At 49.0% G+C, this 25,488-nt stretch overlaps 1 protein-coding gene across 1 annotated transcript in view; it reads right to left on the minus strand.

Moving 5' to 3' along the window:
- Window positions 1-25,257, minus strand: part of pappa2 (pappalysin 2) — a 573,700-nt gene extending 548,443 nt beyond the window's left edge. The window contains exon 1 of the mRNA XM_068036526.1: window positions 25,167-25,257. Coding sequence (XP_067892627.1) covers window positions 25,167-25,242 — 76 coding nt within the window. The 5' untranslated portion in view covers window positions 25,243-25,257. The remainder of the gene's footprint in view (window positions 1-25,166) is intronic.
- Window positions 25,258-25,488: the final 231 nt, after the last annotated feature.

Below are 25,488 nucleotides of genomic sequence, written 5' to 3' on the forward strand. Positions count from 1 at the left end.
AAATTTGGTAGGAGTGAGAGAGATGGTACAGATGTGGATGTATGTTTGGTACAAGTGATCGAGCTGGTACAGGTTTGGGTGTATATTTACTGAAGATAATAGAGATGGTACAGGTCTATGTGTATATATGAAACAAGTGATATGGATGGTACAAGTGTGGGTGTAATTTGGTAGACAGTATGGAAATTGCACATCTATGGGTCCATTTTGTTAGAGGTGATGGAAATTTGAAAAGTTTGGACTTGATGTGGTTTCAGTATTATGGGGTTAAGTGTTTGATTGATATCAGTGATAGAAATTGTGCAAATGTCAATGTTTTTTGGTAAGAGTTAATGGAGAGTCACGGGTTTTGTTGTATATTGGTGGAGATGATACCAATGTGACAGGTATCGGTTTATATTTGGGAGATGTATGGAATGAATATGTTACAGGTTTTATTGAGTGTTTGATAAAAGTGATCAAACTGCTCCAGATATTGGTGCTTGTTTGGCACAGATGATGGAGATGCTAATGGCATTGGTATATATTTGGTAAGGGGGATTGGGACATTACAGGTCTTCAATAAGTTTGGTTCAGAGAATCAATGATATTACAGGTGTTGATGCATGTTTGCGAGAGTTGGTAAACATGTTACAGGTGGCAGCATAGGCTGGTAGTGGACAGAGAAGTTACAGTTGGATTTAACATTGGCTGAGATGGTGGAGATATTAAAAGAACCAGTATTTCTTTGGTATACGTGATATAGAGGTGTAAGAGTTAGTGTACATTTGATTGAGATTACAGAGATTTTATAGTTGTCAGTCCGGCTTTGCAATGATGGCGGAGAATTCAAACATATTGTGGAGGTGATGGAAATGTTACAAGTAAAGGTTTATGTATGGTGAACATGACGACTATGTTGGTATATAGTACGTAGAGGTGCTCTTCCTGGTGTCAGTGTATATTTGGTGGAGGGGATGTTCCTGGAGTATATTTGGTGGAGGGGATGTTCCTGGTATGTATTTGGTGGAGGGGATGTTCCTGGTCCATAAATGCTGGAGGGGATGTTCCTGGTATTTATTTGGTGGAGGGGATATTCCTGGCTTATATTTGGTGGAGGGGGTGTTCCTGGTACTTATTTGGTGGAGGGTATTTTCCTCTGCTGTGTATTTGGTGGAGGGGACATTCCTCTGGTGCGTATTTGGTCGAGGGGATGTTCCTGGTAAATATTTGGTGGAGAGGATGATTATGGCGTATATTTGGGGGAGGGCATGTTCTTAATGTATATTTGGTTGAGGGGATGCTCCCCCATCATTGAGGATGGGGATATTTGTGGAGCCACCTCCTCCAGTTAGTTGTTTAATTGTCCACCACCATTCATGGCTGGATGTGGAAGGACTGCAGAGCTTAGATCTGATCCGTTGGTTATGGGATCGCTTACCTCTGTCTGTCGCATGCTGCTTACGCAGTTTGGCATGCAGATAGTCCTGTGTTGTAGCTTCACCAGGTTGACACCACATTTTGAGGTATGTCTGGTGCTGCTCCTGGCATGCCCTCCTGCACTCTTCATTGAACCAGGGTTGGTCTCCTGGCTTGATGGTAATGGTAGAGTGGGGGATATGCTGGGCCATGAGGTTACAGATTGTGGTTGAGTACAATTCTGCTGCTGCTGATGGCCCACAGCACCTCCTGGATGCCCAGTTTTGCATTGCTAGATCTGTTCGAAATCTATCCCATTTAGCACGGTGGTAGTGCCACACAACACAATGGAGGGTATCCTCAATGTGAAGGCGGGACTTCGTCTCCATAAGGACTGTGCAGTGGTCACTCCTACCAATACTGTCATGGACAGATGCATCTGCGACAGGCAGGTTGGTGAGGACGAGGTCAAGTATGTTTTCCCCTCTTGTTGGTTCCCTCACCACCTGCCGCATACCCAGTCTAGCAGATATGTCCTTTAGGACTCGGCCAGCTTGGTCAGTAGTGGTGCTACTGAGCCACTCTTGGTGATGGACATTGAAGTCCCCCACCCAGAGTACATTCTGTGCCCTCGCCACCCTCAGTGCTTCCTCCAAGTGCTGTTCAACATGGAGGAGTACTGACTCATCAGCTGAGGGAGGGTGGTAGGTGGTAATCAGCAGGAGGTTTCCTTGTCCATGTTTGATCTGATGCCATGAGACTTCATGGGGTCCAGAATCGATGTTGAGGACTCCCAGGGCAACTCCCTCCCTACTGTATACCACTGTGCCACCAGCTTTGGTGGGTCTGTCCTGCCGGTGGGACAGGACATACCCAGGTATGATTCTGAGAGTATGAATATGTCAGGCTGTTGCTTGACTAGTCTGTGGGACAGCTCTCCCAACTTTGGCACAAGCCCCCAGACGTTAGTAAGGAGGACTTTGCAGGGTCGACAGGGCTGGTTTTGCCGTTGTCGTTTCCGGTGCCTAGGTCGATGCTGGGTGGTCCGTCCGGTTTCATTCCTTTTCATTGACTTTGTAGCGGTTAGATACAACTGAGTGGCTTGCTAGGCCATTTCAGAGGGCATAGAAGAGTCAACCACATTGCTGTGGGTCTGGAGTCACATGTAGGCCAGACCAGGTAAGGACAGCAGATTTCCTTCCCAGAAGGACATTAGTGAATCAGATGGGTTTTTACAACAGTTGACTAGCTTTTTAATTCCAGATTTTTTTTTGATTAATTGAATTCAAATTCCAACTTCTGATGTGGTGGGATTTGAACCCATGTCCCCAGAGCAATACCCTGGGTCTCTGGGTTACTAGTCCAGTGACAATACCACTAAGCCATGGGCTCCCCTGGTGGAGCAGATGCTCCTGGTGTACATTTGGTGGAGCGGATGTTCCTCTGGATTATATTTGATGGAGGTGATCTTCCTGGTGTATATTTGGTGGAGGGTTTGTTCCTGGTGTATATTTGGTTGAGGAGATGTTCCTGGTGTATATTTGGTTGAGGGATGTTCCTGGTGTATATTTGGGGGTGGGGATGTTCTTGGTGTATATTTTGTGGAGGGGATGTTCCTCTGGTGTACAATTTGGTGGAGCCGATCTTCCTGGCATATATTTGGTGGAGCGGATGTTCCTCTGGTGTATATTTGGTGGAGGGATGTTTCTGGTTTATATTTGGTTGAGGGGATGTTCCTCTGCTGTATGTTTGGTGGAGGGGATGTTTCTGGTGTATATTTGGTGGTGGAGATGTTCCTCTGGTGTTGCTGTATATTTGGTCGAGGGGATGTTCCTTCGTTATATATTTGGTGCTTCGGATGTTCCTGGTGTATATTTGGTGGGGCAGATGTTTCTGGTGCATATTTGGTGTCGGGCGTGTTCCTCTGATGCTGTTGTATTTTGGTGGAGGGGATGTTCCTGGTGCATAATTGGTGTAGGGCGTGTTCCACAGATGCTGTTGTATATTTGGTGGAAGGGATGTTCCTCTGGTGTAACTGTATATTTGCTGGAGGGTATGTTCCTCTGCTGTATATGTGGAGGAAGGGATGTTTGTGGTGTATATTTGGTGGACGGGATGTTCCTCTCGTATATATTTGGTGGAGGGGATGTTCCTCTGGTGGATATTTGATGGTGGGGATGTTCCTAGTGTATATTTGATGGTGGGGATGTTCCTAGTGTATATTTGATGGTGGGGATGTTCCTGGTGTATATTTGTTGAAGGGGATGTTCCTTTGGTGTATATTTGGTGGAGTGAATGTTCTTCGTGTATATTTGGTGGGGGGCATCTTCCTCTGGTGTGGTGTATATTTGGTGGAGCGGATGTTCCTGGTGTATATTTGTTGGTGGGGGTGTTCCTGGTGTATATTTTGTGGGGGGATGTTACTCTGGTGTATATTTGGCGGAGGAGATATTATCGTTGTATATTTTGTGGAGGGGATGCTCCTGGAGTATATTTGTTGGATGGGTTGTTCCGGGTGTATATTTGGTGGAGGGGATATTATAGTTGCATATTTTGTGGAGAGGATGCTCCTGGAGTATATTTGTTGGGTGGGTTGTTCCGGGTGTATAGTTGGTGGATGGGATATTCCTCTGCTGTATGTTTTGTAGAGGTTATGTTCATCATTTGGTGGAGTGGATGTCCCTGCTGCATATTTGGTGAAGGGGATGTTCCTCGGATGCATATTTAGTGGACGGGATTTTCCTGCTGTATATTTGGTGGAGGGTATGATCCTGGTGCATATTTGGCGGAGGGAATGCTCCTCTGGTGTATATTTGGTGGAGGGTATGATCCTGGTGTATATTTGGTGGAGGGGATGTTCCTCTGGTTTGTATTTAGTGGAGGGGATGTAACTATGGTCTGTATTTAGTCGAGGGGATGTACCTCTGGTTCGTATTTAGTGGAGGGGATGTACCTCTGGTCTGTATTTAGTGGAGGGGATGTACCTCTGGTCTGTATTTAGTGGAGGGGATGTACCTCTGGTCTGTATTTAGTGGAGGGGATGTACCTATGGTCTGTATTTAGTCGAGGGGATGTACCTCTGGTCCGTAGTTAGAGGAGGGGATGTTGCTCTGGTCTGTATTTGGTGGAGGGGATGTACCTCTGGTCAGTATTTAGTGGAGGGGATGTTCCTCTGGTCCGTATTTAGTGGAGGGGATGTTCCTCTGGTCCGTAGTTAGTGGAGGGGATGTTCCTCTGGTCTGTATTTAGTGGAGGGGATGTTCCTCTGGTCCGTAGTTAGTGGAGGGGATGTTCCTCTGGTCTGTAGTTAGTGGAGGGGATGTTCCTCTGGTCTGTAGTTAGTGGAGGGGATGTACCTCTGGTCTGTATTTAGTGGAGGGGATGTACCTCTGGTCCGTAGTTAGAGGAGGGGATGTTGCTCTGGTCTGTATTTGGTGGAGGGGACATACCTATAGTCTGTATTTAGTGGAGGGGATGTACCTCTGGTCTGTATTTAGTGGAGGGGATGTTCCTCTGGTCCGTATTTAGTGGAGGGGATGTTCCTCTGGTCCGTAGTTAGTGGAGGGGATGTTCCTCTGGTCTGTATTTAGTGGAGGGGATGTTCCTCTGGTCCGTAGTTAGTGGAGGGGATGTACCTCTGGTCTGTATTTAGTGGAGTGGATGTACCTCTGGTCTGTAGTTAGTGGAGGGGATGTACATCTGGTCTGTAGTTAGTGGAGGGGATGTACCTCTGGTCTGTAGTTAGTGGAGGGGATGTACATCTGGTCTGTAGTTAGTGGAGGGGATGTACCTCTGGTCTGTAGTTAGTGGAGGGGATGTTCCTCTGGTCTGTATTTAGTGGAGGGGATGTACCTCTGGTCTGTATTTAGTGGAGGGGATGTTCCTCTGGTCTGTAGTTAGTGGAGGGGTGTTCCTCTGGTCTGTATTTAGTGGAGGGGATGTTCCTCTGGTCTGTATTTAGTGGAGGGGATGTTCCTCTGGTCTGTATTTAGTGGAGGGGATGTTCCTCTGGTCTGTAGTTAGTGGAGGGGATGTTCCTCTGGTCTGTAGTTAGTGGAGGGGTGTTCCTCTGGTCTGTATTTAGTGGAGGGGATGTTCCTCTGGTCTGTATTTAGTGGAGGGGATGTACCTCTGGTCTGTATTTAGTGGAGGGGATGTACCTCTGGTCTGTAGTTAGTGGAGGGGATGTTCCTCTGGTCTGTAGTTAGTGGAGGGGATGTTCCTCTGGTCTGTAGTTAGTGGAGGGGTGTTCCTCTGGTCTGTATTTAGTGGAGGGGATGTTCCTCTGGTCTGTATTTAGTGGAGGGGATGTTCCTCTGGTCTGTATTTAGTGGAGGGGATGTTCCTCTGGTCCGTAGTTAGTGGAGGGGTGTTCCTCTGGTCTGTAGTTAGTGGAGGGGATGTTCCTCTGGTCCGTAGTTAGTGGAGGGGTGTTCCTCTGGTCTGTATTTGGTGGAGGGGATGTACCTCTGGTCTGTAGTTAGTGGAGGGGATGTTCCTCTGGTCTGTATTTAGTGGAGGGGATGTACCTCTGGTCTGTATTTAGTGGAGGGGATGTTCCTCTGGTCTGTAGTTAGTGGAGGGGTGTTCCTCTGGTCTGTATTTAGTGGAGGGGATGTTCCTCTGGTCCGTAGTTAGTGGAGGGGTGTTCCTCTGGTCTGTATTTGGTGGAGGGGATGTACCTCTGGTCTGTAGTTAGTGGAGGGGATGTTCCTCTGGTCTGTATTTAGTGGAGGGAATCTATCTCTGGTCTGCAGTTAGTGGAGGGGATGTACCTCTGGTCTGTATTTAGTGGAGGGGATGTACCTCTGGTCTGTAGTTAGTGGAGGGGATGTTCCTCTGGTCTGTATTTAGTGGAGGGGTGTTCCTCTGGTCTGTATTTAGTGGAGGGGATGTACCTCTGGTCTGTAGTTAGTGGAGGGGATGTTCCTCTGGTCTGTATTTAGTGGAGGGGATGTACCTCTGGTCTGTATTTAGTGGAGGGGATGTACCTCTGGTCTGTAGTTAGTGGAGGGGATGTTCCTCTGGTCTGTATTTAGTGGAGGGGATGTTCCTCTGGTCCGTAGTTAGTGGAGGGGTGTTCCTCTGGTCTGTATTTGGTGGAGGGGATGTACCTCTGGTCTGTAGTTAGTGGAGGGGATGTTCCTCTGGTCTGTATTTAGTGGAGGGGATGTACCTCTGGTCTGTATTTAGTGGAGGGGATGTTCCTCTGGTCTGTAGTTAGTGGAGGGGTGTTCCTCTGGTCTGTATTTAGTGGAGGGGATGTTCCTCTGGTCCGTAGTTAGTGGAGGGGTGTTCCTCTGGTCTGTATTTGGTGGAGGGGATGTACCTCTGGTCTGTAGTTAGTGGAGGGGATGTTCCTCTGGTCTGTATTTAGTGGAGGGGATGTACCTCTGGTCTGTATTTAGTGGAGGGGATGTTCCTCTGGTCTGTATTTAGTGGAGGGAATCTATCTCTGGTCTGCAGTTAGTGGAGGGGATGTTCCTCTGGTCTGTATTTAGTGGAGGGAATCTATCTCTGGTCTGCAGTTAGTGGAGGGGATGTACCTCTGGTCTGTATTTAGTGGAGGGGATGTTCCTCTGGTCTGTATTTAGTGGAGGGGATGTACCTCTGGTCTGTATTGAGTGGAGGGGATGTACCTCTGGTCTGTAGTTAGTGGAGGGGATGTTCCTCTGGTCTGTAGTTAGTGGAGGGGATGTTCCTCTGGTCTGTAGTTAGTGGAGGGGATGTTCCTCTGGTCTGTAGTTAGTGGAGGGGATGTTCCTCTGGTCTGTATTTAGTGGAGGGGATGTACCTCTGGTCTGTAGTTAGTGGAGGGGATGTTCCTCTGGTCTGTATTTAGTGGAGGGGATGTACATCTGGTCTGTATTTAGTGGAGGGGATGTACCTCTGGTCTGTATTGAGTGGAGGGGATGTACCTCTGGTCTGTAGTTAGTGGAGGGGATGTTCCTCTGGTCTGTATTTAGTGGAGGGGATGTACATCTGGTCTGTAGTTAGTGGAGGGGATGTTCCTCTGGTCTGTAGTTAGTGGAGGGGATGTTCCTCTGGTCTGTAGTTAGTGGAGGGGATGTTCCTCTGGTCTGTAGTTAGTGGAGGGGATGTTCCTCTGGTCTGTAGTTAGTGGAGGGGATGTTCCTCTGGTCTGTATTTAGTGGAGGGGATGTACCTCTGGTCTGTAGTTAGTGGAGGGGATGTTCCTCTGGTCTGTATTTAGTGGAGGGGATGTACCTCTGGTCTGTATTTAGTGGAGGGGATGTACCTCTGGTCTGTAGTTAGTGGAGGGGATGTTCCTCTGGTCTGTAGTTAGTGGAGGGGATGTTCCTCTGGTCTGTAGTTAGTGGAGGGGATGTACCTCTGGTCTGTAGTTAGTGGAGGGGATGTACCTCTGGTCTGTAGTTAGTGGAGGGGATGTACCTCTGGTCTGTAGTTAGTGGAGGGGATGTTCCTCTGGTCTGTAGTTAGTGGAGGGGATGTACATCTGGTCTGTAGTTAGTGGAGGGGATGTACCTCTGGTCTGTAGTTAGTGGAGGGGATGTTCCTCTGGTCTGTAGTTAGTGGAGGGGATGTACATCTGGTCTGTAGTTAGTGGAGGGGATGTTCCTCTGGTCTGTAGTTAGTGGAGGGGATGTACCTCTGGTCTGTAGTTAGTGGAGGGGATGTTCCTCTGGTCTGTATTTAGTGGAGGGGATGTTCCTCTGGTCTGTATTTAGTGGAGGGGATGTACCTCTGGTCTGTATTTAGTGGAGGGGATGTACCTCTGGTCTGTAGTTAGTGGAGGGGATGTACCTCTGGTCTGTAGTTAGTGGAGGGGATGTTCCTCTGGTCTGTAGTTAGTGGAGGGGATGTACCTCTGGTCTGTAGTTAGTGGAGGGGATGTTCCTCTGGTCTGTAGTTAGTGGAGGGGATGTTCCTCTGGTCTGTAGTTAGTGGAGGGGATGTTCCTCTGGTCTGTATTTAGTGGAGGGGATGTACCTCTGGTCTGTATTTAGTGGAGGGGATGTACCTCTGGTCTGTAGTTAGTGGAGGGGATGTTCCTCTGGTCTGTATTTAGTGGAGGGGATGTACCTCTGGTCTGTATTTAGTGGAGGGGATGTACCTCTGGTCTGTAGTTAGTGGAGGGGATGTTCCTCTGGTCTGTATTTAGTGGAGGGGATGTACCTCTGGTCTGTAGTTAGTGGAGGGGATGTACCTCTGGTCTGTATTTAGTGGAGGGGATGTACCTCTGGTCTGTAGTTAGTGGAGGGGATGTACCTCTGGTCTGTATTTAGTGGAGGGGATGAACCTCTGGTCTGTAGTTAGTGGAGGGGATGTTCCTCTGGTCTGTAGTTAGTGGAGGGGATGTTCCTCTGGTCTGTAGTTAGTGGAGGGGATGTTCCTCTGGTCTGTATTTAGTGGAGGGGATGTACCTCTGGTCTGTATTTAGTGGAGGGGATGTACCTCTGGTCTGTAGTTAGTGGAGGGGATGTTCCTCTGGTCTGTAGTTAGTGGAGGGGATGTACCTCTGGTCTGTATTTAGTGGAGGGGATGTACCTCTGGTCTGTAGTTAGTGGAGGGGATGTTCCTCTGGTCTGTAGTTAGTGGAGGGGATGTTCCTCTGGTCTGTATTTAGTGGAGGGGATGTACCTCTGGTCTGTAGTTAGTGGAGGGGATGTTCCTCTGGTCTGTAGTTAGTGGAGGGGATGTTCCTCTGGTCTGTAGTTAGTGGAGGGGATGTACATCTGGTCTGTAGTTAGTGGAGGGGATGTACCTCTGGTCTGTAGTTAGTGGAGGGGATGTTCCTCTGGTCTGTAGTTAGTGGAGGGGATGTTCCTCTGGTCTGTATTTAGTGGAGGGGATGTACCTCTGGTCTGTATTGAGTGGAGGGGATGTACCTCTGGTCTGTAGTTAGTGGAGGGGATGTTCCTCTGGTCTGTAGTTAGTGGAGGGGATGTACCTCTGGTCTGTATTGAGTGGAGGGGATGTACCTCTGGTCTGTAGTTAGTGGAGGGGATGTTCCTCTGGTCTGTATTTAGTGGAGGGGATGTACATCTGGTCTGTAGTTAGTGGAGGGGATGTTCCTCTGGTCTGTAGTTAGTGGAGGGGATGTACCTCTGGTCTGTATTTAGTGGAGGGGATGTACCTCTGGTCTGTATTTAGTGGAGGGGATGTACCTCTGGTCTGTATTTAGTGGAGGGGATGTACCTCTGGTCTGTAGTTAGTGGAGGGGATGTTCCTCTGGTCTGTATTTAGTGGAGGGGATGTACCTCTGGTCTGTATTTAGTGGAGGGGATGTACCTCTGGTCTGTAGTTAGTGGAGGGGATGTACCTCTGGTCTGTAGTTAGTGGAGGGGATGTTCCTCTGGTCTGTAGTTAGTGGAGGGGATGTACCTCTGGTCTGTAGTTAGTGGAGGGGATGTTCCTCTGGTCTGTAGTTAGTGGAGGGGATGTTCCTCTGGTCTGTAGTTAGTGGAGGGGATGTACCTCTGGTCTGTAGTTAGTGGAGGGGATGTTCCTCTGGTCTGTATTTAGTGGAGGGGATGTACCTCTGGTCTGTATTTAGTGGAGGGGATGTACCTCTGGTCTGTAGTTAGTGGAGGGGATGTTCCTCTGGTCTGTAGTTAGTGGAGGGGATGTTCCTCTGGTCTGTATTTAGTGGAGGGGATGTACCTCTGGTCTGTATTTAGTGGAGGGGATGTACCTCTGGTCTGTAGTTAGTGGAGGGGATGTTCCTCTGGTCTGTAGTTAGTGGAGGGGATGTTCCTCTGGTCTGTAGTTAGTGGAGGGGTGTTCCTCTGGTCTGTATTTAGTGGAGGGGATGTTCCTCTGGTCTGTATTTAGTGGAGGGGATGTTCCTCTGGTCTGTAGTTAGTGGAGGGGATGTTCCTCTGGTCTGTAGTTAGTGGAGGGGTGTTCCTCTGGTCTGTATTTAGTGGAGGGGATGTTCCTCTGGTCTGTATTTAGTGGAGGGGATGTTCCTCTGGTCTGTAGTTAGTGGAGGGGATGTTCCTCTGGTCTGTATTTAGTGGAGGGGTGTTCCTCTGGTCTGTATTTGGTGGAGGGGATGTACATCTGGTCTGTAGTTAGTGGAGGGGATGTTCCTCTGGTCTGTAGTTAGTGGAGGGGATGTTCCTCTGGTCTGTAGTTAGTGGAGGGGTGTTCCTCTGGTCTGTATTTGGTGGAGGGGATGTACATCTGGTCTGTATTTAGTGGAGGGGATGTACATCTGGTCTGTATTTAGTGGAGGGGATGTTCCTCTGGTCTGTATTTAGTGGAGGGGATGTTCCTCTGGTCTGTAGTTAGTGGAGGGGTGTTCCTCTGGTCTGTATTTAGTGGAGGGGATGTTCCTCTGGTCTGTAGTTAGTGGAGGGGTGTTCCTCTGGTCTGTATTTAGTGGAGGGGATGTTCCTCTGGTCTGTATTTAGTGGAGGGGATGTTCCTCTGGTCTGTAGTTAGTGGAGGGGATGTTCCTCTGGTCTGTAGTTAGTGGAGGGGTGTTCCTCTGGTCTGTATTTCGTGGAGGGGATGTTCCTCTGGTCTGTATTTAGTGGAGGGGATGTACCTCTGGTCTGTATTTAGTGGAGTGGGTGTACCTCTGGTCTGTATTTAGTGGAGGGGATGTTCCTCTGGTCTGTATTTAGTGGAGGGGATGTTCCTCTGGTCTGTATTTGGTGGAGGGGATGTACATCTGGTCTGTAGTTAGTGGAGGGGATGTTCCTCTGGTCTGTAGTTAGTGGAGGGGATGTTCCTCTGGTCTGTATTTAGTGGAGGGGATGTTCCTCTGGTCTGTAGTTAGTGGAGGGGATGTTCCTCTGGTCTGTAGTTAGTGGAGGGGTGTTCCTCTGGTCTGTATTTAGTGGAGGGGATGTTCCTCTGGTCTGTATTTAGTGGAGGGGATGTTCCTCTGGTCTGTAGTTAGTGGAGGGGATGTTCCTCTGGTCTGTAGTTAGTGGAGGGGATGTACATCTGGTCTGTAGTTAGTGGAGGGGATGTACCTCTGGTCTGTATTTAGTGGAGGGGATGTACCTCTGGTCTGTATTTAGTGGAGGGGATGTACCTCTGGTCTGTATTTAGTGGAGGGGATGTACATCTGGTCTGTAGTTAGTGGAGGGGATGTACCTCTGGTCTGTAGTTAGTGGAGGGGATGTACCTCTGGTCTGTATTTAGTGGAGGGGATGTACCTCTGGTCTGTATTTAGTGGAGGGGATGTACATCTGGTCTGTATTTAGTGGAGGGGATGTACATCTGGTCTGTAGTTAGTGGAGGGGATGTACCTCTGGTCTGTAGTTAGTGGAGGGGATGTACCTCTGGTCTGTATTTAGTGGAGGGGATGTACATCTGGTCTGTAGTTAGTGGAGGGGATGTACCTCTGGTCTGTATTTAGTGGAGGGGATGTACATCTGGTCTGTAGTTAGTGGAGGGGATGTACCTCTGGTCTGTAGTTAGTGGAGGGGATGTACCTCTGGTCTGTATTTAGTGGAGGGGATGTACCTCTGGTCTGTATTTAGTGGAGGGGATGTACATCTGGTCTGTATTTAGTGGAGGGGATGTACATCTGGTCTGTAGTTAGTGGAGGGGATGTACCTCTGGTCTGTAGTTAGTGGAGGGGATGTACCTCTGGTCTGTATTTAGTGGAGGGGATGTACATCTGGTCTGTAGTTAGTGGAGGGGATGTACCTCTGGTCTGTATTTAGTGGAGGGGATGTACATCTGGTCTGTAGTTAGTGGAGGGGATGTACCTCTGGTCTGTAGTTAGTGGAGGGGATGTACCTCTGGTCTGTATTTAGTGGAGGGGATGTACCTCTGGTCTGTATTTAGTGGAGGGGATGTACATCTGGTCTGTAGTTAGTGGAGGGGATGTACATCTGGTCTGTAGTTAGTGGAGGGGATGTACCTCTGGTCTGTAGTTAGTGGAGGGGATGTACCTCTGGTCTGTATTTAGTGGAGGGGATGTACATCTGGTCTGTAGTTAGTGGAGGGGATGTACCTCTGGTCTGTATTTAGTGGAGGGGATGTACATCTGGTCTGTAGTTAGTGGAGGGGATGTACCTCTGGTCTGTAGTTAGTGGAGGGGATGTACCTCTGGTCTGTATTTAGTGGAGGGGATGTACCTCTGGTCTGTATTTAGTGGAGGGGATGTACATCTGGTCTGTAGTTAGTGGAGGGGATGTACCTCTGGTCTGTAGTTAGTGGAGGGGATGTACCTCTGGTCTGTAGTTAGTGGAGGGGATGTACATCTGGTCTGTAGTTAGTGGAGGGGATGTACCTCTGGTCTGTAGTTAGTGGAGGGGATGTACATCTGGTCTGTAGTTAGTGGAGGGGATGTACCTCTGGTCTGTAGTTAGTGGAGGGGATGTACCTCTGGTCTGTAGTTAGTGGAGGGGATGTACATCTGGTCTGTAGTTAGTGGAGGGGATGTACCTCTGGTCTGTATTTAGTGGAGGGGATGTACATCTGGTCTGTAGTTAGTGGAGGGGATGTACCTCTGGTCTGTAGTTAGTGGAGGGGATGTACCTCTGGTCTGTAGTTAGTGGAGGGGATGTACATCTGGTCTGTAGTTAGTGGAGGGGATGTACCTCTGGTCTGTATTTAGTGGAGGGGATGTACATCTGGTCTGTAGTTAGTGGAGGGGATGTACCTCTGGTCTGTAGTTAGTGGAGGGGATGTACATCTGGTCTGTAGTTAGTGGAGGGGATGTACCTCTGGTCTGTATTTAGTGGAGGGGATGTACATCTGGTCTGTATTTAGTGGAGGGGATGTACATCTGGTCTGTAGTTAGTGGAGGGGATGTACCTCTGGTCTGTATTTAGTGGAGGGGATGTACATCTGGTCTGTAGTTAGTGGAGGGGATGTACCTCTGGTCTGTATTTAGTGGAGGGGATGTACCTCTGGTCTGTATTTAGTGGAGGGGATGTACATCTGGTCTGTAGTTAGTGGAGGGGATGTTCCTCTGGTCTGTAGTTAGTGGAGGGGATGTTCCTCTGGTCTGTATTTAGTGGAGGGGATGTACATCTGGTCTGTAGTTAGTGGAGGGGATGTACATCTGGTCTGTAGTTAGTGGAGGGGATGTTCCTCTGGTCTGTAGTTAGTGGAGGGGATGTTCCTCTGGTCTGTATTTAGTGGAGGGGATGTACATCTGGTCTGTAGTTAGTGGAGGGGATGTTCCTCTGGTCTGTAGTTAGTGGAGGGGATGTTCCTCTGGTCTGTAGTTAGTGGAGGGGATGTATCTCTGGTCTGTATTTAGTGGAGGGGATGTACATCTGGTCTGTAGTTAGTGGAGGGGATGTTCCTCTGGTCTGTAGTTAGTGGAGGGGATGTTCCTCTGGTCTGTAGTTAGTGGAGGGGATGTATCTCTGGTCTGTATTTAGTGGAGGGGATGTACATCTGGTCTGTAGTTAGTGGAGGGGATGTTCCTCTGGTCTGTAGTTAGTGGAGGGGTTGGTCCTCTGGTCTGTAGTTAGTGGAGGGGATGTTCCTCTGGTCTGTAGTTAGTGGAGGGGATGTTCCTCTGGTCTGTAGTTAGTGGAGGGGTTGGTCCTCTGGTCTGTAGTTAGTGGAGGGGATGTTCCTCTGGTCTGTAGTTAGTGGAGGGGATGTACCTCTGGTCTGTATTTAGTGGAGGGGAGGTACCTCTGGTCTGTATTTAGTGGAGGGGATGTTCCTCTGGTCTGTATTTAGTGGAGGGGATGTTCCTCTGGTCTGTAGTTAGTGGAGGGGATGTTCCTCTGGTCTGTAGTTAGTGGAGGGGATGTTCCTCTGGTCTGTATTTAGTGGAGGGGATGTTCCTCTGGTCTGTAGTTAGTGGAGGGGATGTTCCTCTGGTCTGTAGTTAGTGGAGGGGATGTTCCTCTGGTCTGTATTTAGTGGAGGGGATGTTCCTCTGGTCTGTAGTTAGTGGAGGGGATGTACCTCTGGTCTGTAGTTAGTGGAGGGGATGTACCTCTGGTCTGTATTTAGTGGAGGGGATGTTCCTCTGGTCTGTATTTAGTGGAGGGAATGTATCTCTGGTCTGCAGTTAGTGGAGGGGATGTTCCTCTGGTCTGTAGTTAGTGGAGGGGATGTACCTCTGGTCTGTAGTTAGTGGAGGGGATGTACCTCTGGTCTGTAGTTAGTGGAGGGGATGTACCTCTGGTCTGTATTTAGTGGAGGAGATGTTCCTCTGGTCTGTAGTTAGTGGAGGGGATGTACCTCTGGTCTGTAGTTAGTGGAGGGGATGTACCTCTGGTCTGTATTTAGTGGAGGGGATGTTCCTCTGGTCTGTATTTAGTGGAGGGAATGTATCTCTGGTCTGCAGTTAGTGGAGGGGATGTACCTCTGGTCTGTAGTTAGTGGAGGGGATGTTCCTCTGGTCTGTATTTAGTGGAGGGGATGTACCTCTGGTCTGTAGTTGGTGGAGGGGATGTACCTCTGGTCTGTAGTTAGTGGAGGGGATGTTCCTCTGGTCTGTATTTAGTGGAGGGGATGTACCTCTGGTCTGTAGTTAGTGGAGGGGATGTTCCTCTGGTCTGTATTTAGTGGAGGGGATGTACCTCTGGTCTGTAGTTAGTGGAGGGGATGTACCTCTGGTCTGTAGTTAGTGGAGGGGATGTTCCTCTGGTCTGTATTTAGTGGAGGGGATGTACCTCTGGTCTGTAGTTGGTGGAGGGGATGTACCTCTGGTCTGTAGTTAGTGGAGGGGATGTACCTCTGGTCTGTAGTTCGTGGAGGGGATGTTCCTCTGGTCTGTATTTAGTGGAGGGGATGTACCTCTGGTCTGTAGTTAGTGGAGGGGATGTTCCTCTGGTCTGTATTTAGTGGAGGGGATGTACCTCTGGTCTGTAGTTAGTGGAGGGGATGTTCCTCTGGTCTGTATTTAGTGGAGGGGATGTACCTCTGGTCTGTAGTTAGTGGAGGGGATGTACCTCTGGTCTGTAGTTAGTGGAGGGGATGTTCCTCTGGTCTGTATTTAGTGGAGGGGATGTACCTCTGGTCTGTAGTTGGTGGAGGGGATGTACCTCTGGTCTGTAGTTAGTGGAGGGGATGTACCTCTGGTCTGTAGTTCGTGGAGGGGATGTTCCTCTGGTCTGTATTTAGTGGAGGGGATGTTCCTCTGGTCTGTATTTAGTGGAGGGGATGTTCCTCTGGTCTGTATTTAGTGGAGGGGATGTACGTCTGGTCTGTATTTAGTGGAGGGGATGTTCCTCTGGTCTGTATTTAGTGGAGGGGATGTTCCTCTGGTCTGTATTTAGTGGAGGGGATGTTCCTCTGGTCTGTATTTAGTGGAGGGGATGTTCCTCTGGTCTGCATTTAGTGGAGGGGATGTTCCTCTGGTCTGTATTTAGTGGAGGGGATGTTCCTCTGGTCTGTATTTAGTGGAGGGGATGTTCCTCTGGTCTGTATTTAGTGGAGGGGATGTTCCTCTGGTCTGTATTTAGTGGAGGGGATGTTCCTCTGGTCTGTATTTAGTGGAGGGACTGTACCTCTGGTCAGTATTTAGTGGAGGGGATGTACCTGTGGTCTGTATTTAGTGGAGGGGATGTTCCTCTGGTCTGTATTTAGTGGAGGGGATGTTCCTCTGGTCTGTATTTAGTGGAGGGACTGTACCTCTGGTCTGTATTTAGTGGAGGAGATGTACCTCTGGTCTGTATTTAGTTGAGGGGATGTTCCTCTGGTCTGCAGTTAGTGGAGGGGATGTTCCTCTGGTCTGTATTTAGTGGAGGGAATGTACCTCTGGTCTGTTGTTAGTGGAGGGGATGTTCCTCTGGTCTGTATTTAGTGGAGGGGATGTACCTCTGGTCTGTATTTAGTGGAGGGGATGTTCCTCTGGTCTGTATTTAGTGGAGGGGATGTACCTCTGGTCTGTATTTAGTGGAGGGGATGTTCCTCTGGTCTGCAGTTAGTGGAGGGGATGTTCCTCTGGTCTGTATTTAGTGGAGGGAATGTTCCTCTGGTCTGTATTTAGTGGAGGAATGTTCCTCTGGTCTGTATTTAGTGGAGGGGATGTACCTCTGGTCTGCATTTAGTGGAGGGGATGTTCCTCTGGTCTGCAGTTAGTGGAGGGGATGTTCCTCTGATCTGTATTTAGTGGAGGGGATGTTCCTTTGATCTGTATTTAGTGGAGGGGATGTACCTCTGGTCTGTATTTAGTGGAGGGGATGTTCCTTTGATCTGTATTTAGTGGAGGGGATGTACCTCTGGTCTGCAGTTAGTGGAGGGGATGTTCCTCTGGTTTGTATTTAGTGGAGGGGATGTACCTCTGGTCTGTATTTAGTGGAGGGGATGTTCCTCTGGTCTGCAGTTAGTGGAGGGGATGTTCCTCTGATCTGTATTTAGTGGAGGGGATGTACCTCTGGTCTGTATTTAGTGGAGTGGATGAACCTCTGGTCTGCAGTTAGTGGAGGGGATGTTCCTCTGGTTTGTATTTAGTGGAGGGGATGTACCTCTGGTCTTTATTTAGTGGAGGGGATGTTCCTCTGGTCTGTATTTAGTGGAGGGGATGTTCCTCTGGTCTGTATTTAGTGGAGGGGATGTTCCTTTGATCTGTATTTAGTGGAGGGGATGTACCTCTGGTCTGTATTTAGTGGAGGGGTTGTTCCTCTGGTCTTTATTTAGTGGAGGGGATGTTCCTCTGGTCTGTATTTAGTGGAGGGGATGTTCCTTTGATCTGTATTTAGTGGAGGGGATGTTCCTCTGGTCTGTATTTAGTGGAGGGGATGTACCTCTGGTCTGTATTTAGTGGAGGGGTTGTTCCTCTGGTCTTTATTTAGTGGAGGGGATGTTCCTCTGGTCTGTATTTAGTGGAGGGGATGTTCCTTTGATCTGTATTTAGTGGAGGGGATGTTCCTCTGGTCTGTATTTAGTGGAGGGGATGTTCCTCTGGTCTGTATTTAGTGGAGGGGATGTACCTCTGGTCTGTATTTAGTGGAGGGGATGTTCCTCTGGTCTGCATTTAGTGGAGGGGATGTTCCTCTGGTCTGCAGTTAGTGCAGGGGATGCTCCTCTGATCTGTATTTAGTGGAGGGGATGTACCTCTGGTCTGTATTTAGTGGAGGGGATGTTCCTCTGGTCTGCATTTAGTGGAGGGGATGTTCCTCTGATCTGTATTTAGTGGAGGGGATGTACCTCTGGTCTGTATTTAGTGGAGGGGATGTTCCTCTGGTCTGCAGTTAGTGCAGGGGATGCTCCTCTGATCTGTATTTAGTGGAGGGGATGTACCTCTGGTCTGTATTTAGTGGAGGGGATGTACCTCTGGTCTGCAGTTAGTGCAGGGGATGTTCCTCTGGTCTGTATTTAGTGGAGGGGATGTTCCTCTGGTCTGCATTTAGTGGAGGGGATGTTCCTCTGGTCTGCAGTTAGTGCAGGGGATGCTCCTCTGATCTGTATTTAGTGGAGGGGATGTACCTCTGGTCTGTATTTAGTGGAGGGGATGTTCCTCTGGTCTGCATTTAGTGGAGGGGATGTTCCTCTGGTCTGCAGTTAGTGCAGGGGATGCTCCTCTGATCTGTATTTAGTGGAGGGGATGTACCTCTGGTCTGTATTTAGTGGAGTGGGTGTTCCTCTGGTCTGCAGTTAGTGGAGGGGATGTTCCTTTGGTTTGTATTTAGTGGAGGGGATGTACCTCTGGTCTGTATTTAGTGGAGGGGTTGTTCCTCTGGTCTGTATTTAGTGGAGGGGATGTACCTCTGGTCTGTATTTAGTGGAGGGGATGTTCCTCTGGTCTGTATTTAGTGGAAGGGATGTACCTCTGGTCTGTATTTAGTGGAGGAGATGTTCCTCTGGTCTGTATTTAGTGGAGGGGATGTACGTCTGGTCTGTATTTAGTGGAGGGGATGTACCTCTGGTCTGTAGTTAGTGGAGGGGATGCACCTCTGGTCTGTATTTAGTGGAGGGGATGCACCTCTGGTCTGTATTTAGTGGAGGGGATGTTCCTCTGGTCTGCAGTTAGTGGAGGGGATGTTCCTCTGGTCTGTATTTCGTGCAGGGAATGTACCTCTAGTCTGTATTTAGTGGAGGGGATGTACCTCTGGTCTGTATTTAGTTGAGGGGATGTTCCTCTGGTCTGCAGTTAGTGGAGGGGATGTTCCTCTGGTCTGTATTTAGTGCAGGGAATGTACCTCTGGTCTGTTGTTCGTGGAGGGGATGTACCTCTGGTCTGTATTTAGTGGAGGGGATGTTCCTCTGGTCTGTATTTAGTGGAGGGGATGTACCTCTGGTCTGTATTTAGTGGAGGGAATGTACCTCTGGTATGTTGTTAGTGGAGGGGATGTTCCTCTGGTCTGTATTTAGTGGAGGGGATGTTCCTCTGGTCTGCAGTTAGTGGAGGGGATGTTCCTCTGGTCTGTATTTAGTGAAGGGAATGTTCCTCAGGTCTGTATTTAGTGGAGGAATGTTCCTCTGGTCTGTATTTAGTGGAGGGGATGTACCTCTGGTCTGCATTTAGTGGAGGGGATGCTCCTCTGGTCTGTAGTTAGTGGAGGGGATGTTCCTCTGATCTGTATTTCGTGGAGGGGATGTACCTCTGGTCTGTATTTAGCGGAGTGGATGTACCTCTGGTCTGCAGTTAGTGGAGGGGATGTTCCTCTGGTTTGTATTTAGTGGAGGGGATGTACCTCTGGTCTGTATTTAGTGGAGGGGTTGTTCCTTTGGTCTGTATTTAGTGGAGGGGATGTACCTCTGGTCTGTATTTAGTAGAGGGGATGTTCCTCTGGTCTGTATTTAGTGGAGGGGATGTTCCTCTGGTCTGTATTTAGTGGAGGGGATGTTCCTCTGGTCTGTATTTAGTGGAGGGGATGTACCTCTGGTCTGTATTTAGTGGAGGGGATGTTCCTCTGGTCTGCAGTTAGTGGAGGGGATGTTCCTCTGATCTGTATTTAGTGGAGGGGATGTACCTCTGGTCTGTATTTAGTGGAGGGGATGTTCCTCTGGTCTGCAGAGTGTGGAGGGGATGTTCCTCTGATCTGTATTTAGTGGAGGGGATGTACCTCTGGTCTGTATTTAGTGGAGGGGATGTTCCTCTGGTCTGCAGTTAGTGGAGGGGATGTTCCTCTGATCTGTATTTAGTGGAGGGGATGTACCTCTGGTCTGTATTTAGTGGAGGGGATGTACCTCTGGTCTGCAGTTAGTGGAGGGGATGTTCCTCTGGTTTGTATTTAGTGGAGGGGATGTACCTCTGGTCTGTATTTAGTGGAGGGGTTGTTCCTCTGGTCTGTATTTAGTGGAGGGGATGTTCCTCTGGTCTGCAGAGTGTGGAGGGGATGTTCCTCTGATCTGTATTTAGTGGAGGGGATGTACCTCTGGTCTGTATTTAGTGGAGGGGATGTTCCTCTGGTCTGCAGTTAGTGGAGGGGATGTTCCTCTGATCTGTATTTAGTGGAGGGGATGTACCTCTGGTCTGTATTTAGTGGAGGGGATGTACCTCTGGTCTGCAGTTAGTGGAGGGGATGTTCCTCTGGTTTGTATTTAGTGGAGGGGATGTTCCTCTGGTCTGTATTTAGTGGAGGGGATGTTCCTCTGGTTTGTATTTAGTGGAGGGGATGTTCCTCTGATCTGTATTTAGTGGAGGGGATGTACCTCTGGTCTGCATTTAGTGGAGGGGATGTTCCTCTGGTCTGCAGTTAGTGGAGGGGATGTACCTCTGGTCTGTATTTAGTGGAGGGGATGTACCTCTGGTCTTTATTTAGTGGAGGGGTTGTTCCTCTGGTCTGTATTTAGTGGAGGGGATGTTCCTTTGATCTGTATTTAGTGGAGGGGTTGTTCCTCTGGTCTTTATTTAGTGGAGGGGTTGTTCCTTTGATCTGTATTTAGTGGAGGGGATGTTCCTTTGATCTGTATTTAGTGGAGGGGATGTACCTCTGGTCTGTATTTAGTGGAGGGGATGTACCTCTGGTCTGTATTTAGTGGAGGGGATGTTCCTTTGATCTGTATTTAGTGGAGGGGATGTACCTCTGGTCTGTATTTAGTGGAGGGGATGTACCTCTGGTCTGTATTTAGTGGAGGGGTTGTTCCTCTGGTCTTTATTTAGTGGAGGGGTTGTTCCTCTGGTCTGTATTTAGTGGAGGGGATGTTCCTTTGATCTGTATTTAGTGGAGGGGATGTTCCTCTGGTCTGCAGTTAGTGGAGGGGATGTTCCTCTGGTTTGTATTTAGTGGAGGGGATGTACCTCTGGTCTGTATTTAGTGGAGGGGTTGTTCCTCTGGTCTGTATTTAGTGGAGGGGATGTACCTCTGGTCTGTATTTAGTGGAGGGGATGTTCCTCTGGTCTGTATTTAGTGGAAGGGATGTACCTCTGGTCTGTATTTAGTGGAGGAGATGTTCCTCTGGTCTGTATTTAGTGGAGGGGATGTACGTCTGGTCTGTATTTAGTGGAGGGGATGTACCTCTGGTCTGTAGTTAGTGGAGGGGATGCACCTCTGGTCTGTATTTAGTGGAGGGGATGCACCCATGGTCTGTATTTAGTGGAGGGGATGTTCCTCTGGTCTGCAGTTAGTGGAGTGGATGTTCCTCTGGTCTGTATTTAGTGGAGGGACTGTACCTCTGGTCAGTATTTCGTGGAGGGGATGTACCTCTGGTCTGTATTTAGTGGAGGGGATGTTCCTCTGGTCTGCAGTTAGTGGAGGGGATGTTCCTCTGGTCTGTATTTCGTGGAGGGAATGTACCTCTAGTCTGTATTTAGTGGAGGGGATGTACCTCTGGTCTGTATTTAGTTGAGGGGATGTTCCTCTGGTCTGCAGTTAGTGGAGGGGATGTTCCTCTGGTCTGTATTTAGTGCAGGGAATGTACCTCTGGTCTGTTGTTAGTGGAGGGGATGTACCTCTGGTCTGTATTTAGTGGAGGGGATGTTCCTCTGGTCTGTATTTAGTGGAGGGGATGTTCCTCTGGTCTGTATTTAGTGGAGGGGATGTTCCTCTGGTCTGTATTTAGTGGAGGGGATGTACCTCTGGTCTGTATTTAGTGGAGGGGATGTACCTCTGGTCTGTATTTAGTGGAGGGGATGTTCCTCTGGTCTGCAGTTAGTGGAGGGGATGTTCCTCTGATCTGTATTTAGTGGAGGGGATGTACCTCTGGTCTGTATTTAGTGGAGTGGATGTTCCTCTGGTCTGCAGTTAGTGGAGGGGATGTTCCTCTGGTTTGTATTTAGTGGAGGGGATGTACCTCTGGTCTGTATTTAGTGGAGGGGTTGTTCCTCTGGTCTGTATTTAGTGGAGGGGATGTTCCTCTGGTCTGCAGTTGGTGGAGGGGATGTTCCTCTGGTCTGTATTTAGTGGAGGGGATGTTCCTCTGGTCTGTATTTAGTGGCGGAATGTTCCTCTGGTCTGTATTTAGTGGAGGGGATGTACCTCTGGTCTGCATTTAGTGGAGGGGATGTTCCTCTGGTCTGCAGTTAGTGGAGGGGATGTACCTCTGGTCTGTGTTTAGTGGAGTGGATGAACCTCTGGTCTGTATTTAGTGGAGGGGATGTACCTCTGGTCTGTGTTTAGTGGAGTGGATGAACCTCTGGTCTGCAGTTAGTGGAGGGGATGTACCTCTGGTCTGTGTTTAGTGGAGGGGATGTACCTCTGGTCTGTATTTAATGGAGGGGATGTTCCTTTGATCTGTATTTAGTGGAGGGGATGTTCCTCTGGTCTGTATTTAGTGGAGGGGATGTTCCTCTGGTCTGTGTTTAGTGGAGTGGATGAACCTCTGGTCTGCAGTTAGTGGAGGGGATGTACCTCTGGTCTGTGTTTAGTGGAGGGGATGTACCTCTGGTCTGTATTTAATGGAGGGGATGTTCCTTTGATCTGTATTTAGTGGAGGGGATGTTCCTCTGGTCTGTATTTAGTGGAGGGGATGTTCCTCTGGTCTGTATTTAGTGGAGGGGATGTTCCTCTGGTCTGCATTTAGTGGAGGGGATGTTCCTCTGGTCTGCAGTTAGTGGAGGGGATGTTCCTCTGATCTGTATTTAGTGGAGGGGATGTACCTCTGGTCTGTATTTAGTGGAGTGGGTGTACCTCTGGTCTGCAGTTAGTGGAGGGGATGTTCCTCTGGTTTGTATTTAGTGGAGGGGATGTACCTCTGGTCTGTATTTAGTGGAGGGGATGTTCCTCTGGTCTGCATTTAGTGGAGGGGATGTTCCTCTGGTCTGCAGTTAGTGGAGGGGATGTTCCTCTGATCTGTATTTAGTGGAGGGGATGTACCTCTGGTCTGTATTTAGTGGAGTGGGTGTACCTCTGGTCTGCAGTTAGTGGAGGGGATGTTCCTCTGGTTTGTATTTAGTGGAGGGGATGTACCTCTGGTCTGTATTTAGTGGAGGGGTTGTTCCTCTGGTCTGTATTTAGTGGAGGGGATGTACCTCTGGTCTGTATTTAGTGGAGGGGATGTTCCTCTGGTCTGTATTTAGTGGAGGGGATGTTCCTTTGGTCTGTATTTAGTGGAGGGGATGTTCCTCTGGTCTGTATTTAGTGGAGGGGATGTACCTCTGGTCTGTATTTAATGGAGGGGATGTTCCTTTGATCTGTATTTAGTGGAGGGGATGTTCCTCTGGTCTGTATTTAGTGGAGGGGATGTACCTCTGGTCTGTATTTAGTGGAGGGGATGTTCCTCTGGTTTGTATTTAGTGGAGGGGATGTACCTCTGGTCTGTATTTAGTGGAGGGGTTGTTCCTCTGGTCTGTATTTAATGGAGGGGATGTTCCTTTGATCTGTATTTAGTGGAGGGGATGTTCCTCTGGTCTGTATTTAGTGGAGGGGATGTACCTCTGGTCTGTATTTAGTGGAGGGGATGTACCTCTGGTTTGTATTTAGTGGAGGGGATGTACCTCTGGTCTGTATTTAGTGGAGGGGTTGTTCCTCTGGTCTGTATTTAGTGGAGGGGTTGTTCCTCTGGTCTGTATTTAGTGGAGGGGATGTACCTCTGGTCTGTATTTAGTGGAGGGGATGTACCTCTGGTTTGTATTTAGTGGAGGGGATGTACCTCTGGTCTGTATTTAGTGGAGGGGATGTACCTCTGGTCTGTATTTAGTGGAGGGGATGTTCCTCTGGTCTGTATTTAGTGGAGGGGATGTACCTCTGGTCTGTATTTAGTGGAGGGGATGTTCCTCTGGTTTGTATTTAGTGGAGGGGATGTACCTCTGGTCTGTATTTAGTGGAGGGGATGTTCCTCTGGTTTGTATTTAGTGGAGGGGATGTTCCTCTGGTCTGCATTTAGTGGAGGGGATGTTCCTCTGGTCTGCATTTAGTGGAGGGGATGTACCTCTGGTCTGTATTTAGTGGAGGGGATGTTCCTCTGGTCTGCATTTAGTGGAGGGGATGTTCCTCTGGTCTGCAGTTAGTGGAGGGGATGTTCCTCTGATCTGTATTTAGTGGAGGGGATGTACCTCTGGTCTGCAGTTAGTGGAGGGGATGTTCCTCTGGTCTGTATTTAGTGGAGGGGTTGTTCCTCTGGTCTGTATTTAGTGGAGTGGATGTACCTCTGGTCTGCAGTTAGTGGAGGGGATGTTCCTCTGGTTTGTATTTAGTGGAGGGGATGTACCTCTGGTCTGTATTTAGTGGAGGGGATGTACCTCTGGTCTGTATTTAGTGGAGGGGATGTACCTCTGGTCTGCAGTTAGTGGAGGGGATGTTCCTCTGGTTTGTATTTAGTGGAGGGGATGTTCCTTTGGTCTGTATTTAGTGGAGGGGTTGTTCCTCTGGTCTGTATTTAGTGGAGGGGATGTTCCTCTGGTCTGTATTTAGTGGAGGGGATATTCCTTTGGTCTGTATTTAGTGGAGGGGATGTTCCTCTGGTCTGTATTTAGTGGAGGGGATATTCCTTTGGTCTGTATTTAGTGGAGGGGATGTTCCTCTGGTCTGTATTTAGTGGAGGGGATATTCCTTTGGTCTGTATTTCGTGGAGGGGATGTTCCTCTGGTCTGTATTTAGTGGAGGGGATGTACCTCTGGTCTGCAGTTAGTGGAGGGGATGTTCCTCTGGTTTGTATTTAGTGGAGGGGATGTACCTCTGGTCTGCAGTTAGTGGAGGGGATGTTCCTCTGGTTTGTATTTAGTGGAGGGGATGTACCTCTGGTCTGCAGTTAGTGGAGGGGATGTTCCTCTGGTTTGTATTTAGTGGAGGGGATGTACCTCTGGTCTGCAGTTAGTGGAGGGGATGTTCCTCTGGTCTGTATTTAGTGGAGGGGATGTACCTCTGGTCTGCAGTTAGTGGAGGGGATGTTCCTCTGGTTTGTATTTAGTGGAGGGGATGTACCTCTGGTCTGTATTTAGTGGAGGGGTTGTTCCTCTGGTCTGTATTTAGTGGAGTGGATGTACCTCTGGTCTGCAGTTAGTGGAGGGGATGTTCCTCTGGTTTGTATTTAGTGGAGGGGATGTACCTCTGGTCTGTATTTAGTGGAGGGGATGTACCTCTGGTCTGTATTTAGTGGAGGGGATATTCCTTTGGTCTGTATTTAGTGGAGGGGATGTTCCTCTGGTCTGTATTTAGTGGAGGGGTTGTTCCTCTGGTCTGTATTTAGTGGAGTGGATGTACCTCTGGTCTGCAGTTAGTGGAGGGGATGTTCCTCTGGTTTGTATTTAGTGGAGGGGATGTACCTCTGGTCTGTATTTAGTGGAGGGGATATTCCTTTGGTCTGTATTTAGTGGAGGGGATGTTCCTCTGGTCTGTATTTAGTGGAGGGGATATTCCTTTGGTCTGTATTTCGTGGAGGGGATGTTCCTCTGGTCTGTATTTAGTGGAGGGGATGTACCTCTGGTCTGTATTTCGTGGAGGGGATGTTCCTCTGGTGTTGCTGTATATTTGGTTACACGTGTTCTATCGAAGTTTGCCCACCCTCCTTGTCCTTACCTGCGATGACAGCTGGATTGCTCTGTCCTCCTTCCGGCTTCAGCCACATGTCGACAGTGAAAGGTCCCCGGGGCATCCTCACCTCCCGCCGCAGCTTCAGTCGCTCCTTCCCCCCGGAGAGGTAGATTACGGTGCCGGCCCGGGGCTCGCATTCCGCCGGCCCGGACAGCCAGCCGGCTCCTCTGGGCTGGGACCAGAAGCTGCCTCCGGTGCTCTCTCCTCCGGGGGCTGAGCCGCTGTCTCTTCCCGGGTCGCCTGTCCTCCTGGCGCTTGTTGCTCCGCCGCACTCCCCGGGGTAGCCGCCGCTCTCTCCGCTGCTGCC

Source organism: Heterodontus francisci, chromosome 8, assembly GCF_036365525.1.
Source record: "Heterodontus francisci isolate sHetFra1 chromosome 8, sHetFra1.hap1, whole genome shotgun sequence".
NCBI classification, from domain to species: Eukaryota; Metazoa; Chordata; class Chondrichthyes; order Heterodontiformes; family Heterodontidae; genus Heterodontus; species Heterodontus francisci.